Source organism: Aotus nancymaae, unplaced genomic scaffold, assembly GCF_030222135.1.
Source record: "Aotus nancymaae isolate 86718 unplaced genomic scaffold, 86718_ANA_hifiasm-v0.15.2.pri h1tg000009l, whole genome shotgun sequence".
Classification (NCBI taxonomy): domain Eukaryota; kingdom Metazoa; phylum Chordata; class Mammalia; order Primates; family Aotidae; genus Aotus; species Aotus nancymaae.
This window is the reverse complement of record NW_026988420.1, coordinates 10,657,090-10,678,754: the sequence shown is the minus strand read 5'-3', so window position 1 is coordinate 10,678,754 and position 21,665 is coordinate 10,657,090. Positions and strand designations below refer to the sequence as shown.

The following is a 21,665-nucleotide window of genomic DNA, read 5'->3' as shown; positions in this document are numbered from 1 at the left end:
TCATTTTTGAGTCGTTGTCTTAACAAATAAGCATTTATTTTTCACACTGTGACTGTTTTCTTCACCTCTTTGATGTTCTGAAAGATGGGTACCATAAAGTTGAACAGGGGTAGACAATGTAATGTAATTTATATAATTTTGTAATTATTTTAATAGCTTTGTTACTCTACAGATGACAAAACTAAAGAGTTTAAGAATTTAAGCAACTTTCTCAGTGAGAAGCTGAAAACTTTAGACCCTGGATTAGAAAACTAGAGTGTGTAGACTAGTCATTGGTTTTTGCAAATAAAGTTTCATTGGAACACAGTCCATCCATTTGATTACATGTTATCTGTGGCTGCTTTTGAGTGACAGTGGCCAAGTTGAGGCCTTAGGACAGAGAACTGAGAAGCTACAAGACTAAAATATTAACTACTGTATTTCAGAATTATCTCTGAAGACTTATAGACTAACACTTGCAAAGTATTGTAAATACATCTTTCCAGTAATTGTTACATCAGTACTTAAAGGAAACCTGTTTCATCTTTGGACAGTGCTATCTGTTAAAAAGTTGCTTCTGAGAACAAATAGGAAACTTGTTTATGGTTACTCAGGATTTCATAATCCAACCTAATACAACTTCTACAAAACAGCAATAAAGGCAGCTATACTGTCCCATTTTAGTTGACTAATTAGTATATTTAAATAAAATATAAACATTTATATTTATAAATATAGGCATATGAACTATATGCCTAAACTTTTTTACTTCCCTTTTATTCTGTGTAAGAGGCCTCTTTCCTGCTGTACAAGGTTAATAATTCCTTTGTATTGTAGATCTGATATATAAATTGCTCCAGTTTAAAGAGCTAAGTTTTCCTAAATACTAAGGAATTACCTCTTGACACATCCAGCATCCTTTCATTTTAATTTTTTGGCATAAAAAACATTTTAAAATATATTTGATACTTCTTATCTTTAAATTTTTTTCTAGTGTCATTACAATAATATTTAATAATTGTCGAAAATGTAAAAGGTTCAGAAAAGCCTAAGTCTGTTCTCTTTTTCTTCGTAGTAGGTATGCTAAACCTTCTCCATAAATCTCCTATGCTTCCATTTCTCTTTTTTGCTATCTACTAAGCAGAGATGATGGAAGTCTTTAGGAGCTCCCTCAGCTTCCTCCTACCACACCTTCAAACTAATCTTTTATTCATACCTAAACTTTTTTACTTCCCTCTTATTCTGTATAAGAGGCCTCCTGTCAGCCATATAAGGTTAATGAATAATTCCCTTCTGTTGTAGATCTGATTTCCTCCTACCTCAGCAATCTCATTCATTTATTATACACTCTCTTCTATATCTTTAACGTCCGTTTTTTATTCTCCCCATATTACTGTTAGTCACTGTTCTGCTTATCCCCACTTAACAACTAAATTCTTAAAACAGTTCTGTACCTTACTGTTTCTACTTGTTCACCTGATACTTGTTATTCAGTCTTCCGATCCAGCTCTCCACTAAAACTGCTTTTCAAAGTTACTAATGACCTCCTCTTTGCTTAATAAATGGAGATGTACTTATTTCTGTCTTAAACGACCATTCTGCAGCATTTGACACATCAAGAGCTCCTGTCTTGTTGAAAAAAACTTCTCCTTTGGTTTCTATTTACCACTCTTCAGTTTTGTGTCTTCCTGTTCAAGCCCTTCGGTTGGTTTGTTTGTTTGTTTGTTTGCTTGTTTGTTTGTTTTGAGACAGAGTCTCCCTCTGTCACCCAGGCTGGAGTGCAATGGTGCGATCTCGGCTCACTGCAACTTCTGCTTCCTGGGTTCAAGTGATTCTCCTGCCTCAGCCTCTTGAGTAGCTGGGACTACATGTGCATGCCACCATGCCTGGCTAATTTTTTGTATTTTCAGTAGAGACGGGGTTTCACCGTGCTAGCCACGTTGATCTTGAACTCCTGACCTTGTGATCCATCCTCCTTGGCCTCCCAAAGTGCTGGGATTACAGGTGTGACCCACTGCACCCGGCCAAGCCCTTCAGTCTTACATAGGAGGCTCCTTATATTCTGTCTGCCCCTTTAATGTTGATTCCCAAGGATTTGCACTTAAGTATGTTCTTTTAAAAAATCTAAAGTGATTTTGTATCAAGAGCCTTTTATATAGGAAATTCTTTTAAAAGGTGAATGTAAATATCTTTAATAGGAATTTCTTATGTTTTCCCTTGATTGAAACACATAGGTTTTGACCATTGTGTATCTCTGTGATTTGAAAGTATCTGTTGAGGGAATATTGAAGTGTTAAGTTAGGTGCTCTAGTCCCTGGGTAGTGAGACTAAACTGGTTTCATAGACTTACCTTCTGCATTGTCATTCTAAAGCGAGTAACAATCTTAGCTGGATTCAGAAAAAAATGGTATATAATAGTGTGTCTCAAACATTCTGGTTTCAGGACACTTTTCTATGCTTTTTCAGAACCCCAAATGACTTTTGTTTTTGTGGATTTTAGGTTTTGATAATTGCCATATTGTGAACCTGAGAAAATTTAAAATATGTATTTATTCATTCACTGTACAATGACATCTAAAAATCCAGTATATGCTTTTATGAAAAATAACTGTTTTGCAAAGCAAAAAATAATAATTGTGAGGAGGTGGCAGTGTTTTGCATCATTTTGCAAATTGTTTTAACATCTGGCTTAGTAGTTGATAGCTAGATTTTCTTATCTGCTTCTGCATTCTATCTGTTAACTACATCACATGTTCTGGAAAACTCCATTATCTATTCATGGGAGAACGAGTACACCAGACAAATAATGTAGTGTTATAGAAATAGTTTGATTTTGTAGAACTCCCGAAATTGTCTCAGTGACTTTCCAGGTATCCTCAGACCACTCTTTGAGAAGCACTTGTCTCTAGGAACAGCTTTTAAAACTTGTTTGTTTTCCTTTTGTCTAGCCATCTTCTTTTCTCACTTTTAGTTTTTCCTTTTAGATGAAATCATGCTCCTGGGGCTTCATTAACATTGTATGTGTTAGTGACTCCAAAATATGGAGCTCTCAGTTTAGCATTGACCAACTAGGAATCTCCATCTGAGTTCTGTATCTTAAGGGCATCATTTTTCCTACCAGATACCAATAGTCCTGAGAGTTGTCATTAACACTCCTTTCCCTCCACACAGGCATTTTTACAGGGTTCTGATATTTTTATGTACCAAATACCATTGAAAACCATCTGTTTCTCTTAATTTACTGCTAATATTCTAGTTCTTAAGGTACTTGTTTTTGCCTATAAATATATTTTACCAAAATAACCTCCTAACCTCATCTCTTGCTTATAGTCTTGTCTCCTAATTTATTCTCCACTGTAAAGCAAGAATAATCTTTCTTAAAAAGTTTTTTTTTTACTGAAATACACATTCAGAGGAATGCACAATTCATGTGTACAACTCAGTGGATTTTCACAAACTGAGCACGTGTAAAAACATCACCCAAATCAGTAAGTAGCAACTTAGCAGTTTCCTATAGTCCCCTTGTGTTTCCTTCTAGTCACTCCTCCCTACCCTCACCTCCCAAAGGTAACTACTGTCCTGATTTCTAGCACCATTGATTAGTTTTGTCTGTTTGAGCTCCATATAAATGGAATTGACAGCATGTACTCTTTTTGTGCCTAGCTTCTTTTGTTAACAGTATTATCTGAGATTCAGTCTTGTACTTTATTTCATTTATCTTTCATTAATTCTTATTGCTATATAGTGTTTTATTGTATGAATATGCCATAATTTATCTAGTCTACTGTTGATGAACATTTGAGTAATTTCCAGTTTGGTGTTGTTATGCATAATAAGGTACTGTTACTATTCTTAAACATATTTTTTGGTAAACATGTACAAACATATACCCATTCCACTTGAGTTTATGGTTCGAAGTGGAATTGCTGGGCCATGGAATATGTATGTGTTCCTCTTTAGTAGATAATTTCAAATAGAAAATGGTTGTACCAATTACCCATATGGTATTTTTGCCTTTTTCATCCTAGCTATTCTAAAATTTTGTAGTGGTATCTTACTGTGGTTTTAGTTTGCATTTTCCTAATGAAGTTGAAAACTTTTTTACATGTTCACTGACCATTGTACACCCTATTTTGTAAACTGTCTATTCTAAATGTTTGCCATTCTTCTATTGTGTTACCTGTTTTTTTCTTGTTACTTAGAGGAATTCTTTGTTTTCTGGATATGAGATTTTTTATCAGATATATAAACATATTCCACGTATTTTCTCCCACTCTGTGAGTTGCAGAGCAGTCTTTTAAAAGAATAAATTGAATGTTCATTTTATTTCCCTGTTTCAAATCCCCTAATTTCCCATTGTCTTCAGGAGCAAGTACAAATTTTAACTATGCCTATAAAACTTTTGATTATCTGGTTACTCTCTATATTTCCAGTCCCCACTCCAAAGTCTGTGGTTTTATTTGGTTCCTTAAATTTCTTGTATTTGTTCACCATATGTTCTTAAGGGCCAATGAAGTACCATAAAAAACCAAAAGTATCATTTCAGTAGAATGTGTGAAAATATTTTCATAATCTTGGAGGTGAGTACATCTTCCTTAAATAGGGCGTAAAACCCAGAAGCCACAAACATTTGATTACATGAAACTAGGAATTTCTGTGTAACTAAATGCAGAAGTTGAAGACAGATGATAGGCTAAAAGGAAATATTTGATATGTGTAACATCTGTAAGCATTAGTAAAGACACTATATAGCCATATAATGAGTTTCTACAAATACATAAGAAAAAGATGGCCTAGTTAAAAAATAAGTAAAAATATATATGTATTGGATAGGTACCTCACAGGAGAAATAGAAATGATCAATAAATGCTCAACTTTACTGCAGGGAAATACTGATGAAAATAAAGAGATAGGATTATTCTACCCATCAGTTTGGCAGAAGTGAAGAATATTAATGTTTCCAAGTGGGAGTTTATGTTGGTAAAGCAGCTTTGGAGTACAGTTTAGTGATATTAAAAATAGAAATTGTTTTTATTTTCAGTCCAGCAATGTAGTCTGAGAAATAATGTCATAGAAAAGTACTTGTACTTGAACCAAAGTATATATGAAAATGTTCATTTAAGTCTTGTTTTTAACAGCAGAATATTGAAAACAGTCCATCTGTCAGAAGGAAACTCCTTTAACTAAGCTATGATTAAGTATGATCATATTAATGAAATGCTTTGCAGATGTTAAAATAAAGATAGTTGAATTATATCTATGACTTGGAAAGATCTTGTTTATAAGGCAGTGTTGAATGTTAAAGGGAAAAATATAAATCGTTATTTTCATACATGTGACACTAAACTGTTAGCAGTGTTATCACTGGAGTAAGGATGGCCGTAGGAGGAATATAAGGGGAATTTCATATTTTACTTTGTGTATTCGGAATTATTTAAGACTTTAGCAATGAGAATGTATCATAAAGACAGCACAAAATATAGAATGGAATTCAAAAACAAGTGTCTGAAATCAGTTAATAAATTTAGAAAACATCTCATATAGCTTGAGGTTATCATTACAATTGCCTTAGAAAAACTGATAAACATAAATGATTCTAACTCATTGGAAAAATGTTAAATACAATTAGCATGGTGTAACAAGGCAATTCACAAATATTTGTAGTTTTTAATCCTTATACATAAACCTTTTATGTATCTGTGTGTTTTTTTTTTACATCAAATTACTAGAAGTTTCTTTCTTTCTTTTTTTTTGAGACGAAATCTTGCTTGCTCTGTCACCCAGGTTTTAGTGCAGTGGTGCGATCTCAGCTCACTGCAACCTCCACCTCAGTTCAAGCGATTCTCCTGCCTCAGTCTCCTGAGTAGCTGGGGCTACAGGTGCCTGCCACCACATCCAGCTGATTTTTTGTATTTTTGCTAAAGACGGGATTTCACCATGTAAGCCAGGTTGGTCTCGATCTCCTGACCTTGTGATCTGCCTGCATTGGCCTCTCAAAGTGCTGGGATTACAGGCATGAGCCACCACAACCAGCTTAGAAGTTTCTATATTAAAGGGTATTGGTGTTCTTAAGGCTTTTAACCATATTGACAAATTATTTTACAAGATAGATGTACTAGTTTACATTGCTACCATCAGAGAATGACTGTGTCCTTTATTTGTAACTTTACCAACAATTAATATTATAATTAGAGAAAATGGCTCCTGAATACATGGGAAAAAAATGTATATTCTGTCTTCATTTCTTTCTCTTTGTGAATTGTCTTGTAATATTCTTTGCATGTTCTGTTAATTAGTAAGAATTCTTTATGTAGAAAGAATCTTAACCTTTTCTTTAAAATATCTTCCTTGTTAAATATACTGTTCTAATTATACTTAAAATTTTTCTGATGACTCAGAATCATTTATATGAATCAGTTTTTGTAAGGCAAAATTGTAGTGATAACCTGAAGCTACATGGGAGACATGTTCTAAATTTGTTAACTGGCTTCAGACTTGTTTTTGAATTCTATGCTGTATTTTATATTTTATGATTTTTCTTTTGTTGTCAAAATACTGGCAGTTGGAATGTGCCTGTCTTGTAATCCATCTCTTACAGGTTAGGAAAACATCTGAGTTTTGATTATATGCATAAAATAAGTACCTTCAGAATAAAGACTTGAGAACTTTTTTCCTGAGCAAACTATATGAGTTGTATATACTACATTGACTTAGACATATATTTTAACTGCTCAGGCCTCTTGCCCTTGATTGGATGGTTGAAGATTGAGGACTGAAAGCCAGTTTCTTCTTTCTTTTTTTTTAAGAGATGGGGTTTCTCCATGTTGGTCAGGCTGGTCTTGAACTCCCGACCTCAGGTGATCCACCCTCAGCCTCCCAAAGTGCTGGGATTACAGGCGTGACCCACCGCGCCCGACCGGTTTCTTCTTTCTTTTATGTGTTCTGTATTGGTAATATTTCCAGTTATGAATTTTTAGATTGGCAGTGCATTATTGATAATACAGTACCTTCAGAAACATCATTAATCATTCTTCTCAATTAATTACTCTTTCCTGTGTTTTACCTGGGTATTTGTATATGGAATTTTATTAAATTTAAGAACATAATCAAACCAGATAATTGAGTCCTATTATTCACTGATGTAAAGTATCTCAATAGAGTACAAAATAATAACTGGAGATAGCTGATATTCACTTAATTTAATTCAGTATCTTCATTTTATCTGGTGAAATCCACATGCTCTTAATTAAATATTTAGTAGTTACTTTCTGACTGAAAATCATGATTTAGCCAATTTCATTTATTTACTGAAAAATTATCATACTCCATCATAAGATGAATAATCAAGCTTAGTCACACAGGTAGTGAATATATATAGTTAGCCTCTCAGTCCCCAAGCATGAGTGGATAGTTGTCATTTTAATGCATTTGAGCAATATATAACAGTGATGTTCATTTTCTTGGGCTTTAAGCAGTCAAGTAGGACTTCTTCTATTTATTGTTCTTTAGTTCTTCATTTTATTTCTTTACCCAAGTTTAAGAAATGATCTAAAGTGCTAGAAGTATAGCTTGAGAAGGCACCTCCGTTTGTGATCAGTCAAGTCCAACATGGTCAATGAAATTCCCTCCTCTAGGCTTCTGGGCATTCATGGCAAATGAGGATGATGGGGTTGTGGGCCAGCGCCAGTAACTTCTACATATTTTGATGAAATAGATCTGCACACGACTCTTCCTTTTTGTTTTTTAAACCAAGCTTCGTAACTTTTTATCAGAAAATATTAAATGGAAATAGAAATATGGCATCAAATCCATTGAGATGAACAGTTGTAATCTAAGGAAATAGTTCAAATTGCTTGTAAAGAAAATGTTATGAATCCTTTAAAAATTAGCATATGTACATATTAGTATTAAAATTAGTTTTAGATATTAATCAGTTGTCTCACAAATTTTAAAACTGACACGCATATAGATTGAATGTTGCACATGTAATATAACCTCACTTTATATGATGTATTTTAGTAATGTATCTTTAGGAAAATCAAGGAGATAATGAGTTACGTCATATGCAGCGTGAAATATTGAAGGCTTTAGTACCTTTAAGTCTGAGAAATTCAGCTGAGTGTCTTTTGTCTTTTAAAATTCCATCTCCTAACAAAAAACCCAACCCCTAGACAACTCAAAATCAGTTCCAGAAAACCCAGAAACCTTAAAAATATTTGACTTTTCATAAAGAAATGAACCATTGTGACTTTAATCCTTTATAGAAATGGTATCTATTTCTTTTATCTTTTAAAAATATGTCATTCTGATCAAAGACTGCCATTTAGATTTGTATAAGAAATTTGTTGAAAACGTCTCTATAATTTTTGGCATACATAATTATGCGAGTTTCTAACAGTAATATGATTTTATTTTAAAGATTCTGACAATGGAGATATTAATTATGATTATGTTCATGAATTGTCATTGGAAATGAAACGTCAGAAGATACAGAGGGAATTAATGAAGCTGGAGCAAGAAAACATGGAGAAGAGAGAAGAAATTATCATTAAAAAGGAGGTATGCTATTTATTGCAATAAATATGTTAATAGCAACATTTGTATTGATCAGTAACTCAGCTTCTTGCTACATCTTAAATTATACTAGCATACTGATACATTGACCAACTCACTGTATATGTGCTACTCCATAAATATTCATCAGTTAATTGTCACATTATTCTATTAGATAAGTAGCAAAAATTTGTTATTGAATAGGTGAGCAAAGCTGAGTTTGTTGCCTAGAGTCACCAGCTAATGTAACATGGGGTTTGAATCTACATATGTCTGTTTCAGACCCATGCTATTTCTAGAATGCCTTGTTTCTTTTCCAAAAAGTGAAGACACAGTTAATTTAAATGTAATTTGTGATTTTTCTGAGGAGATTTTGAAATTTTATGATTTTAATTTACTTTATTGAAACTGGTATATGTTAGAACAGTTATATCACTTAAAATCCTAGATTCAGGAGTCAGACTAAAATATCAACAGATAGTGGCTATTACAATTTATAATTTTTATTTTTATTTCAAACTTTTTTTTTAGGGATGAGGTCTTAGCCACAGGCACATTCCACCATGACCGGCTTTTTTTTTTTTTTTTTTTTTTTTTAAGAGATAGGGTTTTTCAGTGTTACTCAGGCTAGTCTTAAACTCCTCACCTCAAGCAATCCTTTCACCTAAGCCTCCCGAGAAACTGGGGTTACAGGTACGAACCACTGCATCCAGCAATAATGCTTAATTTTAATCAGAAGTTTGGTGTGATTCTAAAATACTGTAAGCCTTGTTGTACCATAAGTGGGGGAATTTCTGAATTGACTTACTGATTTTTTTTTAAAGGTTTCACCAGAAGTGGTTAGATCAAAATTGTCCCCATCACCTTCTCTAAGAAAGTCTAGCAAATCTCCGAAGCGAAAATCAAGCCCAAAGTCATCTTCAGCTAGCAAGAAAGATAGGAAGACATCTGCAGTATCTTCTCCCCTGTTGGACCAGCAGAGGTCAGTAGGGTGATAAATAGCATCAGAAGAAAATAGCTTTTTCTGAAGTGATACTAAAAGGAATTATTTAATAGGTTATAGAAGGATACTTTAATACATTTTATATTTAATGTAAGCTTTTTTGTTCTAAAAAGTCTGAAATGTTTCCATTAAAAAGACAATTATAGAGATCAATAAAACAAACATTTGTGTCACATCCACATATGCTTCAGAGCTTTTTATTTTTTAAGAAATAAAAATAAAAGCTACATTTTCTGTTCCTCTAATAAGTGTGGTCTTTATGATACTTGTGCATGTGTTTATACTTTCACTAATATGTGTTTTGCAATGTATAGTATTGCTGTAATCTATTTCATTGTAATACAGATACATCATAACTTCTACACCTTGCTTTTTCACTTAACATTTTTTATATTTATCTACGTTGTTACAGATAACCTTAGTTCAATCTTAGTATTTATAAATTTATCTACTTTTCTGTTGAACATTTGCTTTTCCGATTTTTAAACTACTATAAATTATACAAAATAATTCTTGTCTCTCTGTACATATTATCAAGAGATTAAATTCTTTATAGTATATACGTAGCAGCATAAATATATTATTTAGAATTACTGTAGAAGCCAGTGGAAGAAGTAAAAATAGGAATGATTTCATTTAGGGACTGAGAATAAGAAGAAGATACATTTTCATTTACTGTCACTCTGAACTATTTACATTTTATTTTAATTAAAGTCCATATCCTAATTTTATTTTATAAAAAATAAACTAAAAATCTCTTCTTTCTAATATTTAATCAGTTGACAAGCCCTATCTGTTTGAACCTATAACAAAACTCATATTTATCTCCCTTCTAGTTTCTAGAGGCTAACCCTATTTCAGACTCACTTTCTTTTTGCCTGGATTATTATGTCATCCTGCTAACTGTACTTACTTTATGTAGTTTCTGCTTCCCCCCACACACACATGTAAACATTTTCATTCAGCTGCCTCAACCCATTTATTATCTAGATACTGTCAGAGAACTCTTAAAAGGACAATTCCAATTAACTTATTATACCATTGAAAAACTCAGTGCCTTTTTGTTCTGTAGAGTGATATTCAGATTCCTTAGAATGACATTGACACTTTGGTCTTTTCTTTCCTGTCAGTAGTTTTTGTCTAACTTCCTCCTGCCTGCCCCCTTCTACCCTCAATTCTTTAATCTCTAGCTCAAATTCTAAGTGTTCCTGTTTCTCTTTACTGAACATAAGTTCTGTTCCCTTTATGTACCTATCAGATTTTGCTTACACTTCCCTGTGATATTAATTTCCTGTTACAGTATATTTCAGCTGTGACATATGTTTTACAACCTATATTAAATTTAAGCTCCTTGAAGATTGGGATCTTGATGGTTCATAGTTCTGTCTTCTCATAGTGCCTACTTGGCATAGAACTTTGCATTGTAATAAGGCACTCAGTAAAGTTGAGTTTGTTCCTCTCCTTTGTTCGTGTGATTGAGTAAATAATGCAAAGGGATATTGAAGAAGTTGAATGAACAGAGAGTGATAGTGATCTACTCTACTTGCTCTTATCCTCTTGGCTAACCAATTATATAACTTTCCCTCAATTTCATTCATTTCCCAATAAACTGCATACTAGAAATACCCTTTCTTCCTTTTCTTATCTGTTCTGTTTATAGAATATTTGAAATTTAATCTTTTCATAGAAAGTTCTGATAACTGTTTAATCGAAGAGTTAGTTTCATCTTTTACATACAGTCTCTTTTACTGCTTTATTAGTAACTCATCCTATTATAAATATTTGTCATGAATAATCATTCACACTGGTTTAATTACTATATTTCTTGTATTTTACTATGTTGACCTTAAGGTGGACCATTAATTTAATAATAACGAAGGACCTGGAAAAACAGTATATTAAAAATACAAAGAAAACATTGAATTGAGTACAGCATTTTATTTTTTTTGAGTATAGGATTTCTTTAGCTATACAGTTTATATTGCCTAGAGTGTGTCAAGTTACCATCTTTTAATTTTATTGCTGGATCATACTATAAACTGAGAACATACTAAGCACATGTAAGGATTAAAATTTCAGTTACAATTCAGTGGAATATTTCAACCATTGTCAACCAACTGAGATATGACAATCAGGTAAACAAACTTCTTGGTCTTACTAGGTTTTCATATTGAATAGAAAGATATAATTACTGCCAAATTACACTTTTCCTGAAAGCTGGCATTTTTCTTTGGCATTTATTTTGAGATTTAGTCTGATAGTAGGATTTGTCTTGATATGTGAGATACAGTGTAATCTAAAATATATCACCTATTCTGTCCATCTGCAGTTTTAATCTTAGTTTTTATTAGATGAATTTTTCTTTATAGCTCTTTGTACAGAGAATATTAAGTTTGTCAGAAGCTGATCTAAAACAATAGTTTTGAGGAGAGAGAGAAAGGATTAAAAACTGATAAAAGTAGACAGGTGAGCTCTTTGCCACAAGTAGGAAGTAGGCTCTATTCCACTGAAACAACAATTAGTTGACTTTTAAAATGTTGAAGATGATGTTGATTTCAGAATACACAAAAACAGTTTTGGCCTCTTCAGTCAGAAAGTACTGTTTGTGTTTTCTAACCACATGTACTTTTGACAGTAATGTGAAGAAATTCTGTACTTTAGTAAGTGTATTAGAATAATTTGTGTTGTGATTATAGCTAAGTCCCAAAATGTCAGTGGTTTAACACAATAGAAGGTTATTTCTCATGTAAAGTCAAAATGAGTGTTTCTGATTAACAGGTGGCTGTCCCATATATGGAGATTGAGTAACCTAGGCTTCTTCTGACATGATTCCACTTTCTTGGGTTTTCAAAGAAAACAAAGAATGGAATGTACAAAGAAAAACTGAAATTAAGTATTGCATTTATTTAGCTCTATAGTTTACAATTGCCTGGCATATGAGAGTCCTTTGAGATTTGGGCCTAGAAATGGTATACATCACTTCCACTCACATTCTTTTGGCCAGATCTTGCTCACTTGGCCATGCTTAATTTCAAGAAAGTGTGGATAGTATGGTATGCCACTGTGCTCGGAAGAAAAGTTTGGTAAACACTCAGCTAGTCTCTGTTACAGGTGATAGTATAAAAATAGTTTGTGTCAAGAATTCTTTGTTGTTTAATCATGAAATTTTAAAAGATAATTTGGAAACAGATGCCAACTATTGATTAGTTTTTATCTTTAAAGTAGAAAAATATCCAGAAATACAGATATTTATCACATATCTGTTAGGTACATAAGAAGATTGAGTCATCTCATGAGTATACAATGAGATGTGGCTAATACAGTTAGTTGTTGGCAGAAGACAAGGATGAAAAGTAGATGTAGTCATCATATTTTAGTAATATCTTGCTTGTTCACATGGTTAACTCTATCAATGATAATAAGAAATAGGAATGAGGACTAAGAGAGCTACATTTTCTGAATGCTCACTAGGAGTCAAGTGCTTTTAAAATATTGCCAGCAATTTTGAAGTAGATACTATTTATTTTTTTATAGCTAAGAAATCTTGGGACCTGAGAATTCAGCATAATAGGATATAAGTTCTAGGATTTAGGCCTAGGTCCTCATTTATAAATATCAATAGATAGTGAAATTAGTAGGTAGTGAAAACTCACCGGATGTATGAAAAAGGCTACTTGCAAACCCAGTACCAGACTGAACACTCGGAACAGATGACTTACACAGAAACATTAATACAGAAAACAGGAACAAACTTAAATTATAGATTAATTTATAAGTTGAGTCCAATTTGTGAGGATATTGCATTTACAGGATGAAAGCAGTTGATCATGGGAAAAAAAATCTGAATGACTATATTTTATTTTATTGCAGGAGACTGGAATTTTATTATTAAATCAGTCTCCTCCAGCATTTGGGGATCAGAGCTTTAAAGGACAACTTGGTGGGGGGACGGCAGGGAGACTAGGGGAAGCTAGTGAGCTGGGAGTGCTGATTGGTCAAGTCAGAGATGAAATCATAAGGAGTCAAAACTGTCTTATTGTGCTGAGTCAGCTCCTGTGTGGGGGCCACAGACCACATGAGCCAGTTTATCCTTCTGGATGGTGCACCTTAAACAACACTATTTTTAAAGAAAAAATAGTTCAAATGGAAAATAACAGAATAGGACAGTTGTAGTGGTCTAAGGGAGGCAGATCTCTTGAGCTCAAGAGCTTGAGACCTATCTGGTTGTGGTAAAACCCTGTCTCTGCTAAAATACAAAATTAGCCAGGTATGGTGGCATACACCTGTATTCCTTGGGCTGAGGCATGAGGATCACTTGAGCCCTGGAGGTCAAGACCGCAGTGAGCCATGATCATGCCACTGCACTCCAGCCTGGGCAACAGAGTGAGACAACGTCAGGAAAAAAAAAAAAAAAAAAAAGAGCAAAACAATGAGATTGCCAAGCAAAATGTGTACTACTTTAAAATGTACTGAATATAAAGACAGATTTAAGATCCTGAAAAAGCAGGAAAAATGGAAATGACAGAGAAATCTAAATGGAGGAAAGATCCAAGAGATATGGTAACTGTATAATAAAAAGAACTACAGAGACATGAGTCATAAGGAGAAGTTATGAAATAAAAATAGAAATTGAGTAAAAAGTTGGAAGTTTCAGATTAAAACAGTTCATTTAGTGCTGGAAAAGATTTTTAAAAAATACCTGGACTTAGTGGAAATCTTCTTCCAGTGAGTAATTTTCAAGGGATAATGTTCACAAACAGGACAACAGAAAAATTAGCTTACCTGAATAGCAAAAAAATTGATTTTCTTTGGATTTCTTACCTACAACATTAAATGTTATAAAATATTTTAACTATAGAGCTCTGAGGTAAAAAGGATTTTGACACAAAAATGTTATATTCAGTCAAACTGTTGTTAAGAGGCAGAGACAGCCAGTTTTGAATGTATGGGATCAAAGTTTTACTGCTTACTTAAAATTGCTTAAAATGCCAAAAAGAGGCACTTAAAGAACAAAGTCTGTACCCAAAAATCAGTTACAAGTAGATTAAAGACAAATGTGAAAGGCAAAATTACAAAATTTTAGGAGACTGTCTTTGTGAACTCAGAGTTGGGAAAAATTTCTTAAATAAGATTCAAAGATTTATGATGACTATATACTGACAGTGGTTGGTATTTCATTTGTAGATGATATAATTGTGTTTTTTGAATAATGATGAAAACCTGGAAGCCACCTGCAAAACTATGAAATTGTTTTAAAAAGTTTTGGAGCATCTATTCAAGGAAGTTTTATACAGTCTATAAAAATGATTACCTAAATCTGCTTTTTTAAAAATTTTATTTTGAGATAGAGTCTTGCTCTGTCACCCAGGCTAGGGTGCAGTGGCGCGATCTCAGTTCACTGCAACCTCTGCCTCCCAGGTTCAAGTGATTCTCCTGCCTCAGCTTCCCAAGTAGCTGAAATGACAGGCACCCACCACCACGCCCGGCTAATTTTTATAATTTTAGTAGAGGTGTGATTTCACCATGTTGGCCAGGCTGGCCTCCTGATGTCAAGTGATCCGCCCACCCTGGCCTCCCAAAGTGCTGGGACTACAGGCATAAGCCACCGTGCCAAGGCTAAATCTACTTGTTACAGAAAGATGGTCACACTATGTCTATGTTCAATATTTAAAAATTTTACAAAATATTGTAATAGGATATTCCATGAATGTGTATGACACACACACACACAGCCATTTCCAATGATGAGAGAAAATAGTTGTGACCATATATATATGATTTGCACATATTTTCTCCCGTTCTGTGAGTTGCCTTTTCGCTTTGTTGATTGTGTCCTTTGACATGCAAAAGTTTTAAAATTTGATGTAGTTCCATTTGTCTATTTTTGCTTTGTTACCTGTGCCTTTGGTGTCATAGCCAAGAAGTATTGCCAAATCCAGTATCATGAAGCTTTCTTCTATATTTTCTTTTGGGATTTTTATAGTTTTTGGTCTTATGTTTAGATATGTATTTTAAGTTTTTTTTTGGTTGTTGTTGTTTTAATCTGATAAAATATAAAGGTTAAGCTTCTTTCTTTTACATGTGAATATCCAGTTTTAAATGAGTAGTAGACAGAGATAGAGATATGGCAAAAGTATGTAAATATTCAAGATGTTAAAAATAGTTCTCCTTGGGTAGTAGAATTATAGGTGATTTTTTACTTTGTCTACTTTTCTGTATGTCTTTAAAAATCCAGTTTAAACAGTCATTGTATTAATATCTTTTCTGAAAGTCTCTTCCTATTTTACCTGTATCTTTTCTCAGAAACCTGCCCTTTAATATGATAATAAGCAGTGTTAACAAAGTAAGTATCAAGTAAATTAATTCTTCACCCATTTCTGTTAGTTTTTTTTTTTTCTTCTTCTGGATATTGGTTAGTAGTATATAGATTAATAAAGGGTGAGTAATACGAAGGAACGCTGCTGTTTTTAAGTGCTTTAAAAAATATCCTTTTGGCATATTTGAACCTCTAATGATAGCTTTGTGTTACCTTCAGAAATTCAAAAAGCAACCAAAGTAAAAAGAAAGGACCACGTACTCCTAGTCCACCCCCTCCTATACCAGAAGATATTGCCCTGGGGAAAAAATACAAAGAAAAATATAAAGTAAAAGACAGGATAGAAGAAAAACCAAGAGATGGAAAAGACAGAGGACGAGATTTTGAAAGACAAAGAGAAAAAAGAGACAAGCCGAGGTAAGTAGGATTGTGTGTTATTAGCAATATTAACTTTTGTAGAATATAGAATATTTACTTTTCAGAAGCTTTTGGGCATTATTATATTGAGTTTTTTAGTTTTGTTTACAATAGTGTGTATGTTTATTTTAATAATTCCCATAATAATTATCTATTATGAGTCATGGATAATTCAGTAAACATTAACTTTTACAATTTATTTTTGAATTTTTTTATTGTGGTAAAAAACATAAAATGTATCATCTTAATCATTTAAAAGTTTGCAGTTTAGTAGTGTTAAGTATATTAATATTGTGAAACAATTCTCCAGAACTTTGTCATTTTGCAAATCAGAAACTCTGTATCTATAAAAAAATATTCCTTTCCACCTTTCCCCAGGTCCTGGTGTAACTATCATCCTATTTTGTGTTTCTGTGAATTTGACTGCTTCAGATTCCTCATATACATGGAATCATACAGTGTTTGTCTTTTTGTGACAGGCTTATTTCACTTAGCAGACTGTCCTCAGGGTTCCTTCTTGCTGTAGCATGTGACAAGGCTGAATAACATTACATTGTATGTGCATGCCACATTTTATTTATCCATTCATCCTTTTGATGGATGTTTGGGTTCTTTCACCTCTTGGCTATTGTTGATAGTGCCAAGGTGAGCATGAGTGTGTAAATAATCCCTTTGAGACCCTGCTTTCAGTTCTTTTGTGTATATACCCAGTAGAATTTCTGGATCATATGATAATTCTATTTTTAAGTTTTTGGAAAGCCTCCATACTGTTTTCCATGGCAGTTGAACTGTTGCACATTCCCACCGACAGTACACAAGTGTTCCACTTTCTCCATACTTTCACCAACACTTATTTTCGTATTTGTTTGTTTTATAGTAGCCATTTGAAGAGGTGTGTTTCTCATTGAGGTGAGGTGTTAGCCCATGAAAGTTTTGATTTGCATTTCTCTGATGAATAGTCGTGTTGAACATCCTTTCGTATGCTTGTTGGCCATTTGTATATTATCTTTGGAAAAATGTCTTTCCAATTCTTTGCCCATTTTTTAAATGGGTTGTTTGATTTTTTTTCTGTTGACTTCTAGGAGTTTGCTATATATTCTGGATATTAACCCCTTATCACAGATAAGATTTAAAAACTATGGAATAGTTTTTCCTATTCTGTAAGTTGCTTTTTTTTCACCCTGTTTATTGTGTCTTCTTGACATGCAAGAGAATGGTTAACTGGAGCCTTCACAGTTCTTAAATATGTTTTCTTGAAATATACTCTGTATTTTATTCAGTCCAGCAGGTGTATTTGTGAAAATTACGTGTAAATGTTCTTGCTGATTGACATTATATCAGTAAAGCCTTTAGCTTTCCCTAATGGTTCTTTGTACTTTTATTTTGGTATTTTGACCAAGAAGTCTGTTGAGAGATGGTTCTTAACACATATTCCTAGGTAGTTTATCATTTTAATGGTAAAAACTTTTGTATTTTGAGGAATTGAATATTACCCAGGCTAATCCTTCATTTTCCAGTTTTTCTCCCTCGGTTATCCCTAAATGGTATGTGTAGAACTCACCTGTTAACTTAGTTTTGTAGCTAAATCTGAACTTGGTTTGTTTGTTTGTTTGTTTGTTTTGGTCTAAGAACATGAAACAGCAGAGCTAGGAATACAGGAAGATTCTATAAATACTCGATCTGCACACACTGGATTCTAAAGCCATATGTGACAAGGTTGAAAAATGACATTTTGCTTTAGGAAGAGGTAATTTAATTACCACAGTTTTTAGGTGGGGCCGTTATTTTCATTTGTCTCCATTACTCTGAATAAAGAAATTACGGGCACTCCCATCTTATTGTACCTCGCAGATGTTGTGTATTTTTCCAAATGGAAGGTTTGTGGCATCTCTGCATTAAACAAGACTATCAGTGCCGTTTTTCCAATAATGTGCTCACTTTGTGTCTCTTTCACATTTTGTAATTCTTGAAATATTTCAGGCTTTTTCATCATTATTATATCTGTTGTGGTGGACTGTGACCAATAATTGTCTACATTACCATTGTAATTATTTTGGGGCACCAAGTTCAGTACCCATATAAAACAGTGAACTTAATCTGCAAATGTGTATGTTCTTACTGCTCTACTGACTGGCTAGTACCCTGCCTATCTGCTTCTCCTAACAATATTGAAATTAGGCCAACTAATAAGCCTACAGTGGCCTCTAAGTGTTCAAGTAAAAAGGAAGAGTCTTTAATTTAAATCAAAAGCTAGAAGTGATTAAGCTTAGTGAGGAAGGCATATTGAAAACTTAAGTTGTTAAACTAGACCTCTTATGCCAGTTAGCTAAGTTGTGAATACAAAGGAAAAGTTCTTGAAGGAAATTTAAAGTGCTACTCCAATGAACACATGAATGAGAAGAAAGCAAAACAGCCATATTGCTGATGTGGAAGAAATTTGAGTGGTCTGGATAAAAGATCAAAGCAGCCACAATTGAAATCAGCCATAACATTCCTTTAAGCCAGAGCCTAATCCAGAGCGAGGTCCTCTCTAATTCTTTTGAGGCTGAATGAGATAAGGAAGCTGGAGGAGAAAAGTTTGAAGCTATCAGAGGTTACTTCATAATGTTTAACTAATGAAGCCATCTCCATAGCATAAAAGTATAAGATGAAGCATCGCATTCTGATGAAGAAGCAGCAGCAAGTTATCCAGAAGATCTAGATAAGAATTGATGTTGGCCACACTAAACAAATTTTCAATGTAGTTGATACAGCCTTATTGAAAGAAGATGGCACCCAAGGTGTTCATCGCCACAGAGAAGTCAATGCTTGGCTTCAAAGCTCCAAAGAACAGGCTGACTCTCTCATTTGAGGATAATGTAGCTGTGGGTTTTAAGGTGAAGCCAGTGCTCATTTCCCATTCTGAAAATCCTAGGATTTTTAAGAATTATGCTAAATCTACTCTGCCCATGCTCTGTAAGTGGAACGACAAGCATGGATGGCAGCACATCTGTTTACAGCATGTTTTACTAAATATTTTAAGCCCACTATTGAGACCTATTGCTCAGGAAAAAAAGATTCCTTACAAAATACTACTGCTTGTTTATGATGTGCCTGTTTACGAAGGAGTTCTGATGAAGATGTACGAAGAGATTAATAGTTTCATGCCTGCTAATACAAAAGGCACTCTACAGCCCATGGATCAAAGACTGAGTCTTACTATTTAAAAAATACATTTTATCCGAGGCGGATGGATCACGAGGTCAAGAGATCGAGACCATCCTGGTCAACATGGTGAAACTCCGTCTCTACTAAAATACAAAAATTAGCTGGGCATGGTGGCACGTGCCTGTAATTCCAGCTACTCAGGAGGCTGAGGCAGGAGAATTGCCTGAACCCAGGAGGCGGAGGTTGCGGTGAGCCGAGATCGCGCCATTGCACTCCAGCCTGGGTAACAAGAGCGAAACTCTGTCTCAAAAAAAAAAATACATTTTATAAGGCCACAGCTGTGATGGATAGTGATTTCTCTGATGGATCTGAGCGAAGTAAATTGAAAACTGTTTGGAAAGGATTTACCATTCAAGATGTCACTAAGAACATTTGTCATTTGTAGGAGGAGGTCAAAATACTAATATTTACAGGAGTTAGTTGATTACAACTTTCATGAATGACTTTGAGAGGTTCAAGACTTATTGAAAGAAGTAACTGCAGATGTGGTAGAAACAGCAAGAGAACTAGAATTAAAAGTAGATCCTAAAGATGTAACTGAATTGCTGCAATCTCAGATCAGACTTGAACAGATGAGGAGTTGCTTCGTATGGATGAACAAAGAAAATGGTTACTTGAGATAGAATCTACTCCTGGTGAAGATGCTAGAAACATTTTTTAAATGACAATGACACCAAAGAATTTAGAGTATCACATAAACTTTGTTGACAAGGCAGCATCAGTGTTTGAGAGGATTGAGTCCAGGTTTTTTTTGTGTGTTTGTGTGTGTGTGCTTTTTTTTGCCTTTGTTCTCACTGTTACCCAGGCTTAAGTACACTGGTGTGATCTCAGCTCACTGTAGCCTCCGCCTCCCTTCAAGTGGTCAAGTGATCTTCCCACCTCAACCTCCCGAATTGCTGGACTTACAGGCATGCACCGCCACGCTCAGTTAATTTAAAAAAATTTTTTGTAGAGATGTGGTCTCACTGTGTTACCCAGACTGATCTTGAACTCCTGGGCTCAAGTGATCCTCCTGCCTCAGCCTCCCAAAACATTGCAGTTATAGGCTTGAGCTGCCATGCCCAGGTGCTACAGTTTTGAAAGTTCTGCTGTGGGTAAAATGCTAGCAAACAGCACACATGGTACACATAAATCCTTTGTAAAAGGAAGAGTCAATTGGTGTGACAAACTTCATCATCGTCTTATTTTAAGAAATTGCCACCGCCTCCCCAGCCTTTTGCAGTGTCTACCCTTGTCAGTCAGCAGCCATCAGCATCAAGGTAATACCCTCACTCACAAAATGGTTACAACTCTCTGAAGGCTTAGATGATTATTAGCATTTTTTTAAACAATGAAGTATTTTTAAAAATTAAGTTATGTACCTTTTTATATATAAATTTGTTCCACACTTAGTAGACTACAGTATAGTATAAATATAACTTTTGTGTATACTAGGAAACCAAAAAATTTGTGTGGCTCGCTTTACTGTGATATTTGCTTTATTGTGGTAACCAAACTCATAACGTTTCTGAGGTGTACTTGTATTAATTTTAAAACTAAACAGTATCTTTGTAACTGCCTTCAAATTGATAAGGAATGTAATTAAAAGTTAGTGTCTAAATGCCTTTTGGAAAAAATTGTCCTTTAAAAATATTTTAAATGTTATAATAGGCGTATTAGTAGTATTTTGGTTTCTGAGAGGTATCGTGTGTTTAAGTAAAATTGTGAATTCATTCATCCAACAGTTACTTAAATATCTGTTCTAAAGCTGGTATTGCAGCAGTGAGCAAAAGTATTTCCAAAAGCTTTGTTAGTACGGGTAGAAGTAATATAGTGATGGTGTTGAATTCAGAAGAGAACTCATATATAGAGAGGGTTTATAACCTTAAATAATTGTGTGTGTGTGTGTGTAAAATAGTGTTTCCAAATATGTGGGCTTTGGCTTTGGGTTTTTTCCCTTCAAGTATGACCCATTAGGCTTACTGGATATAAGCAGTTGCTTACATTTCTTAAAGGATGGCTCTCTATTGAATTTCCCATTTACATGGCATAGGTGTGCATACACATGGCATAGGAGATGCAACAATGCTGCATGATCTTCTGACTTTAAATCCTTCTGCCTGTTCTCTGCATCTCAGCTGTCCAACCTTCTATATCTGGTGCTCCTAACCCAAAGTTCATTGGTGGGTTTTAGGGGTCCACAAGCTTTGT

The 21,665-nt window shown here is 34.1% G+C and overlaps 1 protein-coding gene across 6 annotated transcripts in view; it reads left to right on the top strand.

Annotated features, from left to right (window-relative positions):
* The window catches only part of ZC3H13 (zinc finger CCCH-type containing 13), an 87,970-nt gene that overhangs the window by 26,908 nt on the left and 39,397 nt on the right, over positions 1 to 21,665 (top strand). For all 6 annotated transcript variants that reach the window (XM_012465173.2, XM_012465172.2, XM_012465171.2 and 3 more), the window contains exons 6-8: positions 8,399 to 8,538; positions 9,357 to 9,514; positions 16,071 to 16,268. In XM_012465173.2, coding sequence (XP_012320596.2) covers positions 8,399 to 8,538; positions 9,357 to 9,514; positions 16,071 to 16,268 — 496 coding nt within the window. The remainder of the gene's footprint in view (positions 1 to 8,398; positions 8,539 to 9,356; positions 9,515 to 16,070; positions 16,269 to 21,665) is intronic.